This window comes from Hypomesus transpacificus, unplaced genomic scaffold, assembly GCF_021917145.1.
Source record: "Hypomesus transpacificus isolate Combined female unplaced genomic scaffold, fHypTra1 scaffold_89, whole genome shotgun sequence".
NCBI lineage: Eukaryota > Metazoa > Chordata > Actinopteri > Osmeriformes > Osmeridae > Hypomesus > Hypomesus transpacificus.
The window spans coordinates 403077-424189 of record NW_025814040.1 but is presented as its reverse complement, the minus strand read 5'-3'; the positions used below and the strand labels follow the sequence as shown (position 1 = coordinate 424189).

The 21113-nt window shown below is 38.7% G+C and overlaps 1 protein-coding gene across 2 annotated transcripts in view; it reads left to right on the top strand.

Annotated features, from left to right (window-relative positions):
- nup214 (nucleoporin 214) overlaps nt 1-5813 on the top strand; it is a 180962-nt gene extending 175149 nt beyond the window's left edge. For both annotated transcript variants that reach the window (XM_047018075.1, XM_047018076.1), the window contains one exon: nt 5677-5813. In XM_047018075.1, the coding sequence (XP_046874031.1) occupies nt 5677-5707 (31 nt within the window). In that variant the 3' untranslated portion in view covers nt 5708-5813. The remainder of the gene's footprint in view (nt 1-5676) is intronic.
- The last annotated feature ends 15300 nt before the right edge of the window (nt 5814-21113 follow it).

Below are 21113 nucleotides of genomic sequence, written 5' to 3'. Positions count from 1 at the left end.
AGGATTTCTTCAGCTCAGAGCTTGAGCCCAGACATTGATGAACTAGCATCCAAGAAGAGATGCCAGGTATCTGGCTTGGGCACATCAGATTAGACCAGTGTGTAATAATTAATGTTTTCTTTATGCACTTTTTCTTGCTACAAGGCATGGGCTTGAATGGTTGATTGATTTATTATCATTTTATTTGTAAAATTATTAGCCAGTGGAAAAAGTTTATTTTGGTATTTAAATCAGAAGGCTGCAAATAGAAAAGAGGCATACATTTTTTTTTTTATTGTATGTATTTAATAAATGAATGCCATTGATGTGTTTTTTCATTTGAAATTCGATTTTGCATGTCTCCACTATTAAATTATATATTGTATGGTAATAAGCGATGCTTGTTCCATATTCAATGTTAAAGCAAAACTTGTTTGGGTCCATATTAAAAGGTTAATTTGTTCAATGTTGGCCCGCGACTTTGTTCAGGTTTTACATTTTGGCCCACTGGGTATTTGAGTTTGCCCCCCCTGTGCTAGAGTAACAACAACAAGAAGGCCTGTCCGTGACCTGTGAAGAGAAACTCGTATGCTAAACTTGTATTTAGACTTTTCTGTGTAACTGGAGCCTAGTTAGCTGTTTTCAAGAAGTTATCTTTACATCATAGCATTTGTATAAAACTTTGATGAGGTTGATGCCTGACATTCACAAGGTACATAGCATAATATTTACCACCTCTGGTTGCAGAAGGCTTTAGACCACACATTTCACTTTCACGCAATATCACTGCCTGTCACCGGTAAGTTTAAGGGTGTATTTACATGACAACAATATACTAAATACTGAAGTTTTGGGTATAGACAAATCTGCGAAAACAATTAAAAACGCAGTTTCCTGCATGCAAGGACATTGTCAATGTCACTTTGTAAAAAAACATAACGCACCTGTGCACAGAAGCATTCTTCCACAGTGTGGATTGTAGTTTAGAAAGTCTCACACGTTATTTTGAAGTACTTACAACATCATTGTTTTCACAAGTTTGCGTTTTTGTGTGTTTATACAAGACAATGGTGGTTTTATTTGTTCTTTGAAACTCGTTTGCAGGCCCCAGAATTCCGCTGTTGAGTAAATGAACCGCCAAACTGCATACAAAGTTATGTTTTTAGTTGAATACATTGTTGAGGAAGACATGAAGTAAATTGCACCAAAATTACTTATTTTAAGTTGTTGTACTAAATAGAATAACGAAAATATATATATTTACCGGTTACTTTTAATTCAAAGAAACATTACTGTTCAACAACAGTCAAAAAGATCTGGTTTCGTTTTTGTTTCTAACGAAATATCAACTGTTTCTGGTTTTTGTTCCTTGAACCGGTTCAAATCCTTGGTTTAAACATTGAAGTACCAGCCAGGCTAATTAATGTAGTGTTCTGTTTAATATGCAGCTATTGTCTCATTGTTATACCTTTTGAAAGCAATTTACCTAACCTTGTTAGTAGCTGTTTGGTATGGTGTAAACCAGGGGTGTCAAACTCATTTTCACCAAGGGCCACATCAGCATTATGGTTGCCCTCAAAGGGCCAGTTGTAACTACAATCTAACAATGTTTACAATGTAAAAACATTGTTTTTAGCTGTAGCTTTTGTGAACGTATTCTGCTGCGATTGCAGTCCGCCTTTTAATTCTCGGACAATCTGCTGTTTTTCTTGAAGGCTAAATTTGGCGTATTTATCTCTGTGATTGGTGTCAAAAGGCCGACGGAGATTGTACTCTGTAACGACTGACATCGCCTCATAACACAAAATACATACAGTTCTTTCTCCTTGAAGCACAAACATATATTCGCTTTCCCATCTTTTTGAAATGTCATTCTATCCAGGGCCGGATGCAGCCTGCTTTGACTGGGGGTGCATGAACATTTCTGGGGGGTATCATGATTACGGAAAGGGATCGTATCATTTAGAGTGTTATGTTAATCAGTCGCAGAGCCAGATGTTGTTAACATTCGGGGATTAGCCCAAACCCCTAGGACGTATTCTGGGTTTGATGTTATGCTAGATAGGGACTTCCACAGTTAATGCGAAAGAGCTTTTTGAACTTTATGTAAAATAAACATTGCCGTTTTCCAATTGGTAAAACCTTGTCTGGTGCGGAGTGATGTCTTTATCATTTCTGGCTCCAAATTGTCATCAGGGGAAGCGGAAACATACGTCTAGCTTTGCTGAGTACTCTAACCAAGTTTGAGAGCAATACCAACTTGGGTTGAATGCCCAAGGACCTTGGCTGAAAATGTGCATGGGGTACGTTTGCAGAACCATCTGCGTTGGAGTGCTGTCATTCAAACCATGCTCGCCTTCACCCACAGTTAAGTCACATGGCTATCGATGTGGAAAATATCACTGGCACTTTGTCGTCTGGTATCAGGCGTCTCCCATCGTGAGGGAATGTGTCGCTACTGTGAAGGGGTCCTGGAATGTAAGGGTCGCTCCATGAAACCGGCCACAAACTGGCCTCTGAAATGGCTTAATTTGCCTTACCGATGTGATAGTGTACATGCGCATTGTAGATGTATCAATGGTAAAGAAGACTACATAATCTCCTTCAATCTTTTACTCTTTGGCCTTATCTCTAAGACCTTACTTACAATGATGATTTTCTGGTCTGGAGGCTTAATGAAAAGTAAGTCATCAAACTAGGAAAGACTATTTGATGTTTTGTGGTCTCCCTTGGCATTAAGTTATGGATAAGATCATTTTTTAAGCAAATGGCAATTGGAGTAAAATATATGTGCGTGTGTATAATATAAAGAGCTTTACCATAACTTATCCACACGTTGATGGTGCCTGCTCCCTCTATGCACCTCTCTCTTCCTTTCCTTCGTCCTCTTTCTCTGTGTCATTGCTCTCATCAACCGAGGCAACAGACCACACACTCGTGGGGATGGCAGCTGTTGTAGAGGAATTTAGATAAAAATAACCCCCCCCCTCATACTTCTTTTTTTATGGGTAAATGATTAGCATTGTTAACACTAGCCCTCTGACTATATTGGTCATGTCTTGCTCTTCATGTCAGAGCCTTGACTCATGTTACAAAAAAATTACCACCAACTGGTTTACAGACAAAGTACAAGAAAGGGGTGACTTCTGAAGGGTCAACTATTGTTGGTCCATGTATTTGCCCTGTAAGCACTTTGGCACCTCATATCCATAGCAGTTGTATAATTTTAGATTAAGTTATTATGCGCTTATGTGGTTAAGATTGATGTCACTGGCTGGAAGAGCTTACTTGCTCAACAGCTGTAATTTCATCACAGTTATATGTGATTATCTTTTCTGTAGGCATTAGAGCTTCAAAATATTTAATACATAAATGAAAATACTTTGAAGCTCTAATGCCTACAGAAATATGGGGTACGACAAGGTAAAGAAACAGTTTGGGTCTGTAACCACAATGGTATTGCACATAACCTCTATAAAGTCTTATAAAAGTAGACGGGGCATTGGGCCGATTAATTTGGACAGATGGATTGGTAGACAGATGTTAGAATAGTTAGTATAGATTGTAATTAGTACTCACTATTGAGTAATGTAGTTATCTGGCTAGCAGCCTATCTTATTATGCAATGGGATCCAAGCACCTTTTGTAAACAGGTTCAGATTGCTGTCCAAATGTGTTAACAAACCAAACATTTTGTGTGACTTTCAGAAATCCATGTATAATGCATATAATAGTAAAAAAGATAATCGTAATGTATTTTCTTTTCTTTTTTTCAGATTGTTTGAAATGGTTGGCATAAATTGTGACTTAGATGCACTTTCTCAGCTGTGGGTTAGCAGAATTAATCCCAAAGCTATAATTCTTGCTTAAAAAAAAAACATATATATTTGTAAATATAGCTATCTTTGCAGTGATTTTACCTAGCACAATGTTTTGCCCTCCATCTTACAGATTCCAAAATATATATGTACTACGAAGATCATTTTTGTGTGTGTGTGCGTACAAGGAGAGAGATGGTTGGCCCATACTCTGTTTTTTTGACTGGATATGACTGAGAGCAGGAACAATGGCCTGTGTGCCCTCAGGAGACTTGAAAGGAATTACATGCAAGCATTTAATATTTTGTCACCGTCTGTGTGAGGAAATGCCAGGCAAGTCAGCTGTGCCCTCTTACACAGACTAATGCTGTCTAGTTGGATGGAGACGCTGTCAGCTGTAGAGCAAAAGCACACTAGATTTGGGTCGTGGTTGCATTCCATCATTGCTCTATTGATTTATTGTGTGAGGAAAAACATGCACTGCCCATAAATTAATCATCAATGTCTGGGTGTATCATTATTACTGGAAATAAAATGTAGTTTGTTTTTGTTGGGAGGCTTTGGGCCAAGGCTTTTGTTAGCAAAGGATAGATGCTTATTTTCCAACAAGAACCACATAAGCTGAGCACTGTAATCCTCCTCTGTCTCTTGATAAAATAACCAACCACTTATTGTAGATGTTAAGGCTAATGCCCCCCCCGCCCCCCCCCCCCATATTTCACATATTTTCGTCCTATTTCCCCTAAATAAATAAAATTTGCATACTTAAAAGACACCTTAAAGTATGTTCTAAATAATGCTGCCAATTAATAATTTACGTAACAACTTATTGTTAATGGTCAGTGGCCTATAGGCTATAGCCTATCAATTAAGGTAGGCCACTCGGAAGCATGGACACTGTCTGCTTCATTCGATCTTGATAGGCTAAGCATTCTGTAGCAAATAATAACAATATACCCACTACAGAGTTCCGTTGGGGTCTTAAAAAGTCTAAAAAAGTCTAAAAAAGTATTTCAAAGTCTTAAAAAGTCTTTAAAAGTCTTAAATTCTGAACTTTAAATTCAAGGCCTTAAAATATCTTAAAAACGGCCATATTTTCATCCGAGGTCTTAAATTTAATTTAGTCAGGTCTTAAATAATGATGCACCTAAAATACAAACGTGAGCAAGGGCAGCAATCGCTATCGAATCAACAGACGTGCAATTTCGCTAGCAAGGGAAGAATACAAACAACAAAAATCACCAGTTAACTTAATTTAAATTTGCAAGAACTATAGACTAATACAATAACAGGCTTACATGAACTGACAACAGAATCAGAATCAGAATGGGATTTATTCGCCATGAAAGTTTGCACAGACACAGAATTTGCTTTGGCAGGAAGGTGCATACAGTAAACATATAGGAATCTTAAATTTAAATATGTGGTCTAACTATACTAAGGATACATAAACTAGCAATACTAAGTGGAATACAATTAAAATAAAATATACAATAAGTAAAATATAAGTTGCCAATTTACAATATAAAATACAAATATTACAGGAATGAGTGTAGTGCAAAATGTAAAACGTTTTTAAGTTTTTATAAGTTATACGACTTGCAGTTCTCAAGGACGCACACACGCAATCTCAACTGTGCTATTCTCCGACATGCACTGTTACAATCACGGCTGATAGACGGGCACAAATTTTGTACAGCCCTATTTCTGATACAGTGGCGGCAGAAATTTAACCGTGGTGGGCAAAAAAATCAACATAGCGGAAACACTATACTATATTTCTAGCTGATTTAGGAGACCAAAAATAAACAGGTCCAGAAAGTAAGCAAATGTCATCTAGGTGTGTCAACAACTAACTGATGTTTTTGTACTTTTCCAGACTCACTCCGCGATGGCCTGGACTACAATGAGACTACTTTCTTTTTATGTTTGCACCTTGATCTACATTAATATTTCCAAATGTCTGTAGTTTTCATGTTAAGAAATGAACCAAATAAAACACATGATGTATTTTGATTGTGAATATGTTTTTTTCAACCTTCAACTTGGCAAATGTCAAATATACATCTTTGTGAGGTTCACAGGATTGTTTTATCTTTCCAGTTCAGCTTTGTTTCCATCACCCATTTTTTTTTTTTACAGTGCATTAAAATAGGCAATGTTATCAGACCATCAGAGTGGAAACAAGAACTTGATCAGTTCACGTGGGGATAATGCCCGACGAGGTGTCCAATATCACCTGATAATGGACAATGCGGAGGCGTGAATCGTCCGACGCGCGAATCGTCCGACGCGCAGGTGATATTGGACACCTCGAAGGGCATTATCCCGCTTATACCATGGTCACTTGCCAACGATTTTTTTTTACAAACAAATTCATGTTTTCAGGCGTTTTGCAAAATAAATATTTTTAAAAAATTAACGTTAGCCAACTCTGATATTTTATAGTCTGCTCAGCTCATAGAACCAACACCGGCTTTCCCTTGGTTGAGCTATTAGCCCGAAAGCTTACGTTATGCTAGCAAGATTCAGTGGCAATAACATTGTGTACGGTTGACAAAAGGTAAATATAATTTTGACAATAAGATTTGCCGGCTAACCAGCCATGTCACCGTCCCAAAATCAATATCAAGATTTTAACAAATAATATCGGCCATATACTAGTACTGGGCTATAGTATGGCCGCAGCCTGTGGAGCGAGTTGAATAGCAAATGGATGTGAGATGACCGCATCAAAGTTGACATTTTCTCCAAACAGTGATTATAATTTGACAGTATGTTTAACAACAAGACTAGCCAACTATTGAGCCATGTCATTGTCCCCCCAAAAATCAAGATTTTTAAAGGGGCAATTGACTGGGTTTTTGGGGTATTTCACACTGTTCCTTAAGGTCTCCGAATAGGGTATGTAACATTGGTTGGGTTGAAAATGGCCCGGGTGCTGTTCTATGCCCTCTGACAGATCCTCTGAAATGTTCCCGGGAAAAAACACTAGCTTTTCTCCTTTTATGGTATGCTCATTAATATTTAGATAAGCTGCGCGCTGATTGGTTGGTTATCAACGAGTGAAGCTGGGAGGAAAAACGCAACACGGCCAACAGCAGCACTCGCTGAAACACCGAAGTTGGAGACTTGAAATAAAAACGCGCAAATAAATCTATTGTGTCTACACAACACTGTTTTCAACAGATTGACTATATATCATTTGAAATGATAACATTACTTGTTTCCACTTCTGTTGTTGAAGCAAACTGGATTGACTTAGGTGGGTAGAACGTTAGGCTACAGCTTAGCAACCAAACCATATCGTGATTCTACTCGGCTTCAGTTAGCTAGCTAGGCTAGCTCTAGATATCTTGCTGTAAAATAACATGACAAAGATCTGGACAAACATGCATCGTGAATTGTAGATTTTCATTACACAGGTTATTTATTTGAATGAAACACAGTCAGGAACATGAATCAACATTAGCCCCATTGCCAATAAACTAGGCTAAATTATCACACATTCTACCTATGCTCTTGCGTTAACTAGCAAGCTAAACTTGTTTACATCATGCCTACAGTCTAGGTGTTACTAGTAACAGTTACTAGCAATGCTAACGTATCCTGTATCTAGAACCTGCCTTTCTCCAGTTCTTACAAATAGATTATCTAACCTAGACAGGCGTTAGCAATAAGCCAGACTGCAGTTCGTTTTCTGGCTATTTTTCAGAAGCTTCCCTTCTTATGCCGACTACAGCTACAGCAGTCTAGCTAGAGTCATTTGATGTGTGTAGAAACGTATTTAGCATTCTACCTGGTATGCTATGTACAGGAAACGTTAGCATTGCTAATAACTGTTAGCACAACATCATACTGTCCTTATAGCTTGCGGTTGCAATGAGCATACGGTTGGAACAGCACCTCTTTCCAGGTTCAGCTTCCTAGCATATCCTGCTTGAAATTGTCCAAGGTTGTCAAAACTGTCTTGGGTGAAATGTTCAGAGCAAATGAATGATTGAGTGTCGAACTTCGCCGGGATCTTCTCATAGACAACAGCAGCCATACCTGTGGAATGTTTGGCTCCTTGGGAAGACTGTGAGTGTTAGCCTTCCCTGTACAGCCTGGAACACAGCATTTACGACCGTGGTCCATTTTCAATATCCTTGTTATAATTCAAAACGTTCTTCTTTGTAATTCCTTATAACTAGCCTACACAGAGCAGCGCGCAGCTAAACTAGTATCGGAGATAGACGCTACCTCGGGCTGGTCTGGATGTAAATTCTGGGGCGTGACAAAGATACAGACCAGAGCCAATAAGAGGGCGATCACCGGTCCTACGTAGGAAAAGCTAGCGTTTTACAGCCAAATTTTTTCTTTTTGAGATTTGAATAGGAAAGAGGTGTCAATGGACTTTGATATTCACGGTATGTTTAGTTTACCCTCCGAACTGTCGTTTTTCAACAATGACAAGGTAAAATCGGTTTTGCAGTCAATTGCCCCTTTAAGAAGAAAATAATTGGCCATGTGTAGAGTGGCTGCTACTGTACTGTCGTGTTGGCCGTAGCCTGTCTGAAGTAGATAGACTAGCGAGATGAATAGCGAATGGGATGTGAGATGAGCGGTTACGTGACACAAACAAATGATTTTTTTTTCAAATAGGTTAAAATAAATATTGAAGTCACTCGTTGTTGTAAATACAAGTTAGCTTGATAAAGTCTTTCAAAATTGTAAATGGAGGCTTTGACTCCGTCACTGTTATGGTTACTTTTTCAGATATTTTGAACAGGCTCCTGTGTAGCTAGCGGAATAATTTAGAACGGTGAAAAGACAGTTTTGCTGCAATGACAGTAGGTGTCCGTTATCACCCGATAATGGACACCCCTGCAGCCAATCAGAATTGAGTATTCACCCAGACCATGGTATAAAGTCTTGTAACACCATCTTAAATGGCTTTACTTAATCATCCATCTATCGATTTTTTCTATGAGAGATAAAGAACCAAACTCATACTGTACTTGGCCACGTGTAGGTATGTCTTATCTATTTTATGACTAGGAAGCAGATTCATTGTTGGCTTGCAGAGCACAAGGACCCAATGCATTGTGTAAGTAACATTTGTCATTGGCCACATATAACTAACCATATTTTTTGTTGTGCTCAAACCAATAGCTGATGACCTGACACCATATCCTAACTGGATGAGACGCAAGCAAGCGTTAGCAACAAAATCTGTTTGATTAGCGGTACCTTGTTTTCTAATGGAATGTCCTAACTATGCAACACTGAGCAGCGCGATGCGGTGCAAAGTTTGGACCAAACATTTTGTTGGACACCCTGTTTCTATTTTAGTCGCTCGCGTTAAAATTTCTCTAGCACACAATGTCATAGGAACATGGTTAGTTTACATGAAATACCAGAACTGAATGACCAATAAAGTGTGGACAGAGAGCATCCGATGCGACTTGATAGTCGGACGCTCACATTTCAGTTTGGACACGGTGTAACATGTTCGAAAAGCATTGTCTATTGTTAGTTATATGTGTGGAAACTGCAAGTGCAGCTCGAATCTAAGACGGATTTGAGAGACCGCAGATAGAGTGCAGCTAGTCTGGTTTGTTATGTTATATTTCTCTTACTTTTATCATTTGTATTATTGTTTTTGTTGATTTTATGTAAAGCACCTTGAGCTGCAATTCTTGTATGAAATGTGCTCTATAAATAAAGTCTTACTTACTATTGTAATACAGAGTGGAAACAAGTCCCAGTTTACACTTTTGTATGACCATCTTCAACCGAATCAGTTACCTATCAATATTCTCAAAGCGACCCTAAAATATAAATTTGCTCATACATACAGTGTACTACACATGGTGCCTACATATTTGATGACCAGGAGGTAGATTAAATTGGTGGCTGGGAGAGATCAAGGATTTATTGCACTGTGAACGTTCAACTTAGAATAAATGTGCCCACGTGTAACTAACCGTATTCTTTATTCATAGCAGACCACTTTCTCTCCGATATTAAGATTTATTGTGTAAAACCAATTGTCCTATAAACTGAAATATTTCCACTTAATGTCCTTCTATTGCAAGTAGAATTGATAGAATTGATTTCAAAATCGATAGCTGTTGAGAAAAAATTGTGTGGGACAATGACAGGTCCAAGGATATTTGCCCCGCTGAATATTTCAAACACATATTTATTGTTTCCAATCTAGATTGTGGAATATCCACAGTCCCCGCTGAAATTCTGAGATGCAACACGATCAAAAAAAACTACAAGTAAATGTAAGAACCTAAGACTATGAATTGTTTATATTTTTTACAAAGTACAAACATTGAGGATAGCCTCGCAAATAGAAAAGTACAAATGAAATGGTTGAATGCTATTCATTCTGCACCCCATACATACAAATCTATGTAGTTATATACATTGCTACATCAATAATGTAATATTAAATAGTCTGTCTCATTAATGAGAAAAAGAGAACTACCGTAATTCTGTAAACCTTTTCAGAGTTTGAAAATGTTATGATTTTTACAGTGGGGCAAAAAGGTATTTAGTCAGCCACCAATTGTGCAAGTTCTCCCACTTAAAAAGATGAGAGAGACCTGTAATTTTCATCATAGGTACACTTAACTATGAGAGACAAAATGTGAAAAAAAAAAATCCAGAAAATCACATCAGATTTTTTGGGGGTCTGATTTTTAAATATTTATTTTGCAAATAATGGTGGAAAATAAATATTTGCCCACCTACAAAAAAGCAAGATTTCTGGCTCTCACAGAAATTACATTACATTCAAGCATTTAGCAGACGCTTTTATCCAAAGTGACTTCCAAAAGAGAGCTTTACAAAAGTGCATAGGTCTCTGATTATAACATGAGCCCCAAACATTGCGGGTAGCCAAAACATGAAGCATACATTGTGAAAACTAAATAAGTCCCAAATCAGAATCAAAATGGGATTTATTCGCCATGAAAATTTGCACAGACAAGGAATTTACTTTGGCAGGAAGGTGCATACAATAAACATATAGGAACCTACAATTTAAATATGTGGACTATCTATACGAAGGGTACATAGGGAAGAACCATAACAGCATGTAGTTGAACAAGATACAATTAAACAATTTAACAACATGAACCTCAAGTTTGCACAGACAAAGAATTCACTTTGGCAGGAAGGTGCATACAAGGAGTGTCAGGTATGGGTGAGATAAAGAAGCAACCCATGTTTTAATACTGGTGGCTGGAAGACAGGCAATTTCGGGCAAAATCTGACAGAGGGTGATGGCAGGCTGTTCTGTCCCGCCACTGGAGGAAGCTGCGCAACTTTGACTGTTCACAGGTTTTGAATGAATCATGGTAACTTTTTATATGCAGGCCTATACGTTCAAAAAAAAAATATTGTCCATTCTGTGATGTCTAGATGAATTTCAGGGATTTTGTTAGGGTGTCAGTGATTTTCATTATTGCATAAAAAATTTAATTTTTCCAAATGGGTCACACCTTGATGATGTCCAGTAAATAACAAACAGAGGTGTCATATCATTCCATAAAGGATGCCATTTGTTCCACTGATTACTGTATGGAACTAAGAACAGTATTGGTCAGAATTACTTTGCTGGGTTTGTTGTCTGCAACCTATGATGTTCTTTTCCTTTTGCACTTTCTGAACTCATCGCTAAAGAGGCTGTGGCCAGGGGCATTTTTAGGCATAGGCAAACTAGGCATTCGCCTAGGGCATCAGGTTGCAAGGGGGTGCCGATTGGGCGCACCTTACAATGTTTACAGTATGTAGTTTTAATGATTGTAAAAATAAAAATAAAAACACATTATTACCCTTGCACACCTGCTCTCTTGCACTTGGAGTCAGAATCAATCTCATCCATGTGAGCCCCCCACACACACACACAAATAAATAAACTACTGACGTGTGTGTGTGTGTTAGAACTATTGACTGTACATTTTGTGTACATTTAACTATGCTAGAAATTGTGTGTGTGTGTTAAAATAACTGCATTAATAGTTCCTGGTTTAAAGTTGTATAAACAGAAGTCAATGAGATTGAGCTTTAAGCATTACAGAGGCTGAAACATGGGCATATTGTTGTTCAGTTTCAAGCCCACTGCTTTATTGTTCCTGGGATTAGGGTCCAAACTGGTGGCTATTAGTAATATTAGCATAAAGGCTTATTTATAGGAGGTGCTGGTGCTTACTTGACATTATAGATTAGGACAGGTGTGTGCATTATAGAATGACAGTGCACTCCAACCTCTGTAAACGTATAGTTGCAATTGTGAGGCTGAGAAAAGTGTGTATCAGGACACCCTATTTGGTAATAAGGGAAGTTTGAGTCTAGTTACTGTATTATGAAGCAGGCTGAGAACTGTAGAACAGTGGTCCTCAACCGGGGGTACGCGAAGGCAGTCCAGGGGGTACGTGAGATTTTTAAAGATTAGCGACTATTAGCATCCATTCAAAAATCCTTTAAAAATTGTTATTGTACGGCTCTTCAGAATGTTCCAAAAAAGTTCTGTTGATTTGTATGGGCCATATGTAGGTTAAATGTCTGCGTTCGCAGGTCTGTAATTTCTTGATATTCATCGCTGCGAAAAGTTTATGACCGCTGTCATTGGAAACGGGTTTTGTGATTCTAATTCACATCTTTCATATCATTCCGCAAGTAGTCCGGTCATTTAACGTAACGGAAAGTCATTGAAACTTGAAGTCAGAAGGTGGGTTGCTACGCACAAAGTTTTACCAATTGAAAAACTGTTTTGTTTATTTTACACAAAGCTCCAAAAATATATATATATAATATATATATATATATAATAAATACATTTTTGATTGCGTGCTACGCGTGCTCGCATTAACTATTGATCTTCCGAACTAGCATCACATCTAACTCAGAATGTGCATGCATTAGCAGGACAGGGCAGCTGTGGCGGTTCTGGTGGGCGGGTCTGGATCAAAGTCCAGGGCCTATTTTTACTCCCACATAAACCACCTCCGTGGATGCGGGGGTCGTGAGTCACTGGCACCATTATTTTAGGGGCCGTGGGCTGAAATGTTTGAGAACCCCTGCTCTAGGTGGCACTGTTTTCTCCTCTGGATATCGTTTTTCGTGATGTTAACATTAATTTGCTAAATGTTTTCTGGTCAAATTTGAAAAGCTCTTGGCTAGTAGTGTGCATTGAATACGTTATGTAATGTTGAATGAACACTACATTTTGAATTGCTTGAGGGAAGCTGAGGTGCAAAGAGAGAGAACATAAGATGGCAATTAGTTGTTTCATTGTCTTCTGCAGGAGCAAATAAATCTAAAAACCCACCCATGAGTTGTGCCTGTTCATGCCCTGAACACATCTGTTACAATGGCATAGCGCTGTGTAGGCTATTAGGGCCTACATCTTTTTTTCAATCAAAAATGTGCTGCGCTGGTTAGGGGGTACTTGGCTGAAAAAATATTTCACAAGGGGTACATCACTGAAAAAAGGTTGAGAACCACTGCTGTAGAACATATAGAATTAACCTTTGACGGCAAAAGTTGGGACACCATTACACAATCAAGTGTTGCAGTGCACATTTAACAACTGATATCTGCTCATTTTCATTTGCAGCACACAGAACTTCTGACAGATTCCCTCGTCAGCAATTCCTCGGGAGAATAAACTTTGTGACATTCTGACATCAAAACTTTAAAAACAAACAAAGCTGTATTGTGAAAAAGTGTGACAGGCAAAGATTTGATGTTATATTTCAAGCTAATATTTCTGTATATTTTATATAAAAATGCCTAATTATTATTTATGAAGATTGCATATATGTAAAGCATAGCCTACATTTGTTGCTGCTCATGTACAATTCAAAATACAAAAAGTTAAGGGTAGCATGTCGCTGTACTGTAAGTCGCTCTGGATACAGGCGTCTGCTAAATGACTAAATGTACCTAACCTATGACCTGCACGTCCCTTTTACAGTAGTGATATGTTCAAGCATTTAGCCCACTCATTGCATTCATTCACTAGGAACCACCTTTGAAACAAGCTATTCTAAGTAACAACGTTGTCACCGGCAGTATTATTAGCTAGGTGGAATCACAATTGAAACAGTACCATCTGCTAACTAGCTGTCAGACATTGGACATGCTTGTGCCAATCAAAATCAAACTTTTATGGAGACACAACTTCAATTGGATATTAAAAGGGTAATTATTGTTTTATATTATTATTATGTATATAATTAATTTAAATATACCTGTTTCCAGAGCCTGGCACAAAATGACATTATAAAAAAATACAGTACAGAGTACAAGACTCATGGAAACTCCCTAAAGTTGACATTTCTATGGTAGTGTGTCAGTCTTCACTATGCTTGTCTAAATGTTTCAAAGTACCCTTAAACACAATCTAAATGTCAACTTGAGACTAAGCATAAGCTTGCAAGCCTGATTTTATATATACAATAAGCATCAGTTGTCCTTGGAATTGTTTTTCATTTTACTATTAACCCCTGACATGAATAAGCCTGCGGCACATCAAGGTTATTTTCAAGTGAACAAAAAAAATCTAAATTCAAAGAGCCCTTAAAGTACCTCAAAGGAAATGCCCATGATACAAAGCCATACCATCTGTGGAACACAACTACTGCAATGTTAAGACTCGGGAATTGACTGCTGGATACATGCAGATGTATCAAGGCAGAAGAAAGTATTCATATTTCTACCGGTACACTCTTGCACTTTTGAGGTTAATGTTGCTTAATTGTAACTTGTTTAACTGCATGTTCTTATGGTTCTTCCCATTGGCACTTATTTGGTTTTTCACAAGTATGCTTCATGTTTTGGCTACCTGCAATGTTTTTGGGACTATCTCGTTGTTATGATCAGTGACCTATGCACTTTTGTAAAGCTCTCTTGGAAGTCGCTTTGGATAAAAGCGTCTGCTAAATGAATACATTTAAATGAATTCTGAAGTATAAATAAATATTTAATCTGCTCAGATAATAAATCTATCAAACTAATTGAAGAGCAGCTAATCACACAGCACTAAACATACAGCAACAAAATAGATATATACAACAAAGAAGAGTCCTCTGAGAATTCAGTCAATCAAGGGATTTAAATTCATTCTACATGTTGAATCGGAAACTCAAGGCAAAAAGCAGATAACAGACAGATCTACGTACTATAATGACGTGCTGTCAGAAAAGGTTACATAAGTAATTTACTCTCTTAGATACTCCCTTAAATAATAATAATAATGGAGTACCACAAGGTTATATATTGGTTATATATCAATCTTCATATTAGTAATATATTTTAAGGTTGAATACTCTGAAAGCTCATGAAAGTAGGACTCAGTATTGACTTTCCCTTAAAGTCCCCAAGATCTATTCAGAACTTGAGAAGTAAGTAAGTAAGACTTTATTTATATAGCACTTTTCATACAAGAATTGCAGCTCAAAGTGCTTTACATAAAATACACAATATGAAAAGTATTTAAAGTTAAAAGAGAAGTATTTTAATTGTTCTGCATTATCCCTATGGAACAAACTACAAACTATTTTAAATGTAGCACCTTCTCTCACTGACCGTCTATATTATAATGCAAGGAATCTCTGTCTGATTGTTTGTGTGGTTTTATAGTGGGATTTTAGGGCAATGCGTGTCCAATGATTATCTTTAAAACTATCTTTAGCACTGTGCAAAGTTGTAATTTTGTAGGTAGCCGTTACACAACCCAAGGACGTGCGGTGCCGCGTATTACGTTGTTTGGATGTGTTTTGAGTTCCTCCCAAAAAATGTGGCCACCAGTTGTAAAATGGATCTCTTTCAGCCATGTTGAGCTGGCGCTATAGGTATCTTAATATCACAGCGTTGAACTGAGCTGCGCTAAGCGTTTGAGCCACAGATCTCATGCAACACTGTGTGAAGTTGAAATGCTGTGTAGCCTATTGCTCTGATGAGCGGTCACAATGACCCGAAGGTTGCAACAACTTTACCCAATACAAAAACAAATAAAAAGCATTTTATTTAAACCCTTGCGCTGTGGGGGCGGTGAGACACGTTCGTACGTTTGCCTACTGACAAAGAAATGATCAGTCTATATTTCTAATGGTAGGTTTATTTGAACAGTAAGAGACAGAATAACAACAACAAAATCCAGAAAAACGCATGTCAAACGTACTAAATTGATTTGCATTTTAATTTGTGAAATAAGTATTTGACCCCTCTGCAAAACATGACTTAGTTCTTGGTGGCAAAACCCTTGTTGGCAATCAAAGAGGTCAGACGTTTCTTGTAGTTGGCCACCAAGTTTGTGCACATCTCAGGAGGGATTTGGTCCCACTCCTCTTTGCAGATATTTTCAAAGTCATTAAGGTTTTGAGGCTGACGTTTTCTTCTTGAACCGCTCTTTTGTTGCCTTGGCCATGTATTGGGTCATTGTCATGCTGCAATACCCATCCACGACCCATTTTCAAAGCTCTGGCTGAGGGAAGGAGGTTCTCACCCCAGAGTTGTTGGTACATTGCCCCGTCCATCCTCTCCTGAAGTTGTCCTGTCCCCTTAGCAGAAAAACACCCCCAAAGCATAATGTTTCCACCTCTGTGTTTGACGGTGGGGAGTTGTTCTTGGGGTCATAGGCAGCATTCCTCCTCCTCCAAACACGGCGAGTTGAGTTGATGCCAAAGAGCTCTCATCTGACCACAACACTTTCACCCAGTTCTCCTCTGAAACATTCAGATGTTCATTGGCAAACTTCAGACGGGCCTGTACATGTGCTTTCTTGAGCAGGGGGACCTTGCGGGCGCTGCAGGATTTCAGTCACGGCGTAGTGTGTTACCAATTCTTTTCTTGGTGACCATGGTCCCCGCTGCCTTGAGATCATTAACAAGATCCTCCTGTGTAGTTCTTGGCCACTTCCTCACTATTCTCATGATCATTGCAACTCAGAGGTGAGATCTTGCATGGAGCCCCATACCGAGGGAGACTGACAGTTATTTTGTGTTTCTTCCATTTGCGAATTATCGCACCAACTGTTATCACCTTCTCACCAAGCTTCTTACGATGGTCTTGTAGCCCATTCCAGCCTTGTGTTGGTCTACAATCTTGTCCCTGACATCCTTGGACAGCTCTTTGGTCTTGGCCATGGTGGAGGGTTTGGAATCTGATTGATTGCTTCTGTTGAAAGGTGTCTTTTATACAGGTAACAAACTGAGATTAGGACCAAAAGACACCTGGGAGCCAGAAATCTTTCTGATTGAAAGGGGGTCAAATACTTATTTCACTCATTGTAAAATGGATATTTAATTTCAGTATACATTGTGAATTTATTTATATGAATTAATGCGTTTACTGATGAATTAATTCAGCCTGCACATTGCAAACTCCAATTAAGATAACACCAATTCAAATCACCAACATTGTAATCACCAGCTGCATCACTGGCTTGGGCACTGCACTATCTATAATTTCAGGAATCTCTTTGTGCCGCAGAATCAACTAAACAACATCTTAATCACTTATTCATCATTTAATTTATAACACACTCTACATTCAGCTGAATCTCAGAGCGCCATAGTACATAGTTAAAAACAAACTATAATAAAATACATTTAGAAGGTAAGAAATGCCTTTCTGAATAGAAAGGTTTTTAGCTCAGTCTTAAAAGAGTCCAGTGTCTGTGTTCTCCTTAGGTGGTCAGGGAGGCTGTTCCACAGGCTGCCGTGCCAAAAGGCCCAGTCGCCCAGCTTGGTGTTGGGGAGCTTGGTGTTGGGGACCCGGAGGAGCGAGCTGTTTGTGGATCTGAGGGTGCGGTTGGATGTTTTGGGTGGTGGGCCGAAGCTCAAAATCGTGCATTTGAGCGATCCCTGGCAATAGAGGAGCTGGATTTTTCTGTATTGCTTTAAAACCTTTCTACAACCTTTAAAAATTGTGTTGGCATGTCCAGTTCTTGCACATTTTTCAAGGAACAAACATTTAGTTTCTTTCTTGACACAGGCATGTTTACCAGACAACTATAGTCCGCATCCGATAAGAGCTCATACATGACACCTTCAAAAAATCCATCAATCGTATACCCCGATATTCAAGGCGAGTAAAGTATGTGCATTTTGGTGAGCAGGTATATTGGCAGTGGTCGACTGGGCTTCAAATGAATGGAAAAAAGTCTAACAAATGGCTAATTCAGGTATTATCTAAAGAAACATTGCAACATTCCACTTAAACAAGCATATTTGTTATGTTATTGCGCTCAGTGCTCGAAGTGGGCCAGTACTCACTGGCAGGGGCGGATTAAGTTGGTCAGGGGCCCCTAGGCTGCTCTTAGTGTCACAGACCCTTGATGACACCACATCTTTTGGGGTTACTTGGTTTGGGGTTCATCCAAAACAGCTGGTTACCTGTTAGGGTTACCTTGCCATGATTATCAGAAGTAGAATCATGTCTGTGCCCACGTTTCTATATCATGCAGCGACGATCTAAGTATTACTTCGCAATATGTGGTGTCATTAAGGGTCTGTGATATCGTGGTTAATATGGCTATTGCCTAGAGACAACCCCAAATACGTGATTAGTAGCCTACATTCGGATAGTGTCTATGGGAACCAGTTGATTCAGAAGAAGCCAAATCAAAATGTTACCTGAAGGCCAACGTAGTTAACAAATACGTAATCATTTAGCCAACTTTTCAGAGCTGGTATAGCTCCTCTCATCTTCCGAATAAACGTACCGGTACGTTTATATGAGGAATATGAGGTGCTGCGAGATGATGTCATTAGAAATATCACAGCACCTGCAATTGTGCTGCGCGGCAGTCGTGTCTACTATAAGTTTGATGAGGTACCGTATACCAGTAATCATGGAATGTTTGTTATTTGACAGATTTGTAACTATGTATTTCCAAGCTACAGGCATTGAAGTATTTTCCTAATGCTTTATTTGGTAGTGGTTGTCATGTTTACTGTAAGCTGTTTAAGGAAAGGTGTATATATAGTACTAGTACATGTATGTTTGTAACTAGACAGCCTCTTTTTTTACTTTGTAATAACTAAGTAAGTCCAGTGGTTTTCATGTTATGTTGCAGTCATGTTGACTGTAAGTTTTTGAGGAAAACTACCATATATTTGTAACAGCCTCTTTTTTGAACATTTCTAATAATGATTATGTATTTCCAAACGTTGTTTGTGTTTACGTTTTTTCCTAGCAATGGTATATTTGCTGTCCATTTCTACTCCTGATTGCAAGTGACAGTAAAAGATGCGCACTTACACTGATAGGAACACACTTTGATTGCATATGGACACAGTTTGCGTGCTGATTTGGCAATTTTCCGGGGGGTACTTTTATTCCGGGGGGTACTTTTATTAGATTTTGAGGATTTGTCCGGGGGGTACTTTTATTCCGGGGGGTACTTTTATTTGGAAGATAAAAGTAGTGGTGTAAATCAATGGACTTTCGTGTGCACGTATTTTTGCTCTAGTGCGATCGAATCCCACTTCATGCGAGCCTGCAAATGTTTTATTTTGTCTCCATTTATTTTGTCGCGAATGGTAGTCTAATGTAGCGTGCACGTAGCCCATAGGCCTACTTTCATATTTGCCGCAACAAATATGAGATCCGACTTGAAAATCGCCAGTAATATTTTTGTGAATTTGTGACAAATCTGGTGATAGAAGCAGACTGATAGGTGCATGCACAGCTGGGGAACCAGTTAAATTGGAAACCATTTGGGAAGTAACACCGGTACGCTAGATTCGAAAAAGTTATCTCGACAGCGTCAACTGATGCCTCAGTAAAACAGATTTTTCACTGCTGCTTTCAAACCTAGAAACTAAACGACTTTTGTCTGTAAGTAATTATGTTAGCCTGGCTTCAGAAAGGCACTAAAAGAACGCGTGTGCCAGAGCCAGACACGTCAACAGATGTCCAAGTCCAACCAGAAACATCGGGTAGGCTACGAATCATGAGCTTCAAACTTGTTTAAATAAATACATAGGGCCTACATTTATGCATGGCTGCGGGAACTAGGGGTGCTGAGGGTGCAGCAGCACCAACTGACAGCACAAGAATTTAAAATGATATGACTTTAAAATCCACCACCGCGGAATAGCCCTGCAGTAGCAGACTGGCCATCAGGAACACCGGGAGAAGAATAACGATGGAAAACAAGGATAAGAAACGTAAGGGTGGGCCTGAAAAATAAAGAGAAAAAAATACATCACTTTCACTAGACAAGGTTTTACCAATTAAAAAACTGCCAAACAGCCCCCAAAAAATGGCCTTTAAGTATCGAACTCCCGAACTAGCATCACATCAAACACAGACTATGCATGCATTAGCTGGCAGCAGTGGTGGCATAGCTATACGGAGGCCGGTTCTGGTGGGCTGGTCTGGATGAAAGTCCAGGGCCTATTTTTACTCCCAGTCCGTGCCTGCCGCCCCGCAACATTAAGCCACCCCCCTGATAAAATATGTTCCCGAGACTATGCATTTATGTTGTTAATAAATAGGCAAACAATAAATTGTTGTTGTACCAGCAATCCAAGTTTTGTTTTTCACTGTAGAAATCTCAAATTTCATAATGATTTGCCAATACAAGAGAGTACCGGCACCTTTTTTTCTCCACTTCAAGCACTGATTGCGCTGCTATTAGTCATCAGAGCAAGTTAACAGTTTAGTGATAATGACATGTGCAGGACATTGTTTAAATAAATGTACAGTATTGTTTTATGTGTGTGTTGCCTAAACGTATAATAATGACACAAATCAATGTCATATGTAATTAGATTTTGGCCAAAAGAAGGTATACCTCATCAGTAACACTTATCACTACATATTGACAGCTCTGCAGAAGCCTGCCTATGACCAGTCATTTGAATCAGGTGTGTTGGAGCATGGAAACATCTAAAACATGCAGGACAGGGGTGCCCTGAGGACCAGGGTTGGGAACCACAGTGCTAGGTAATGCTGGATTTCACAGGGGTGTTACAGTAACTTCACCAACACAACAAATATAGCTAAAGCACGTAAGAGTGAAAATGCGGCTATGCAGAAGGTTTTCTGTATGGCAAGATGTACAGTGGGGTCAGTGTATACAATTATAAAACAATTTGGTTTTATCGACTTATTCAGCTGTTTCTGATTGGACGAAAGACGTTCCATGAGTTGAAATATCCCAGAACAAACCAACTCTGACTTATCACAGCTAATAATAAATCACTCCGCGATGAAACATTCGTGTTGATACAAATTAGTAACCATAACAGGGACGAGTCAAAGCTTCCATTTAAATGTTTTAAAGACTTTAACAAGCTAACT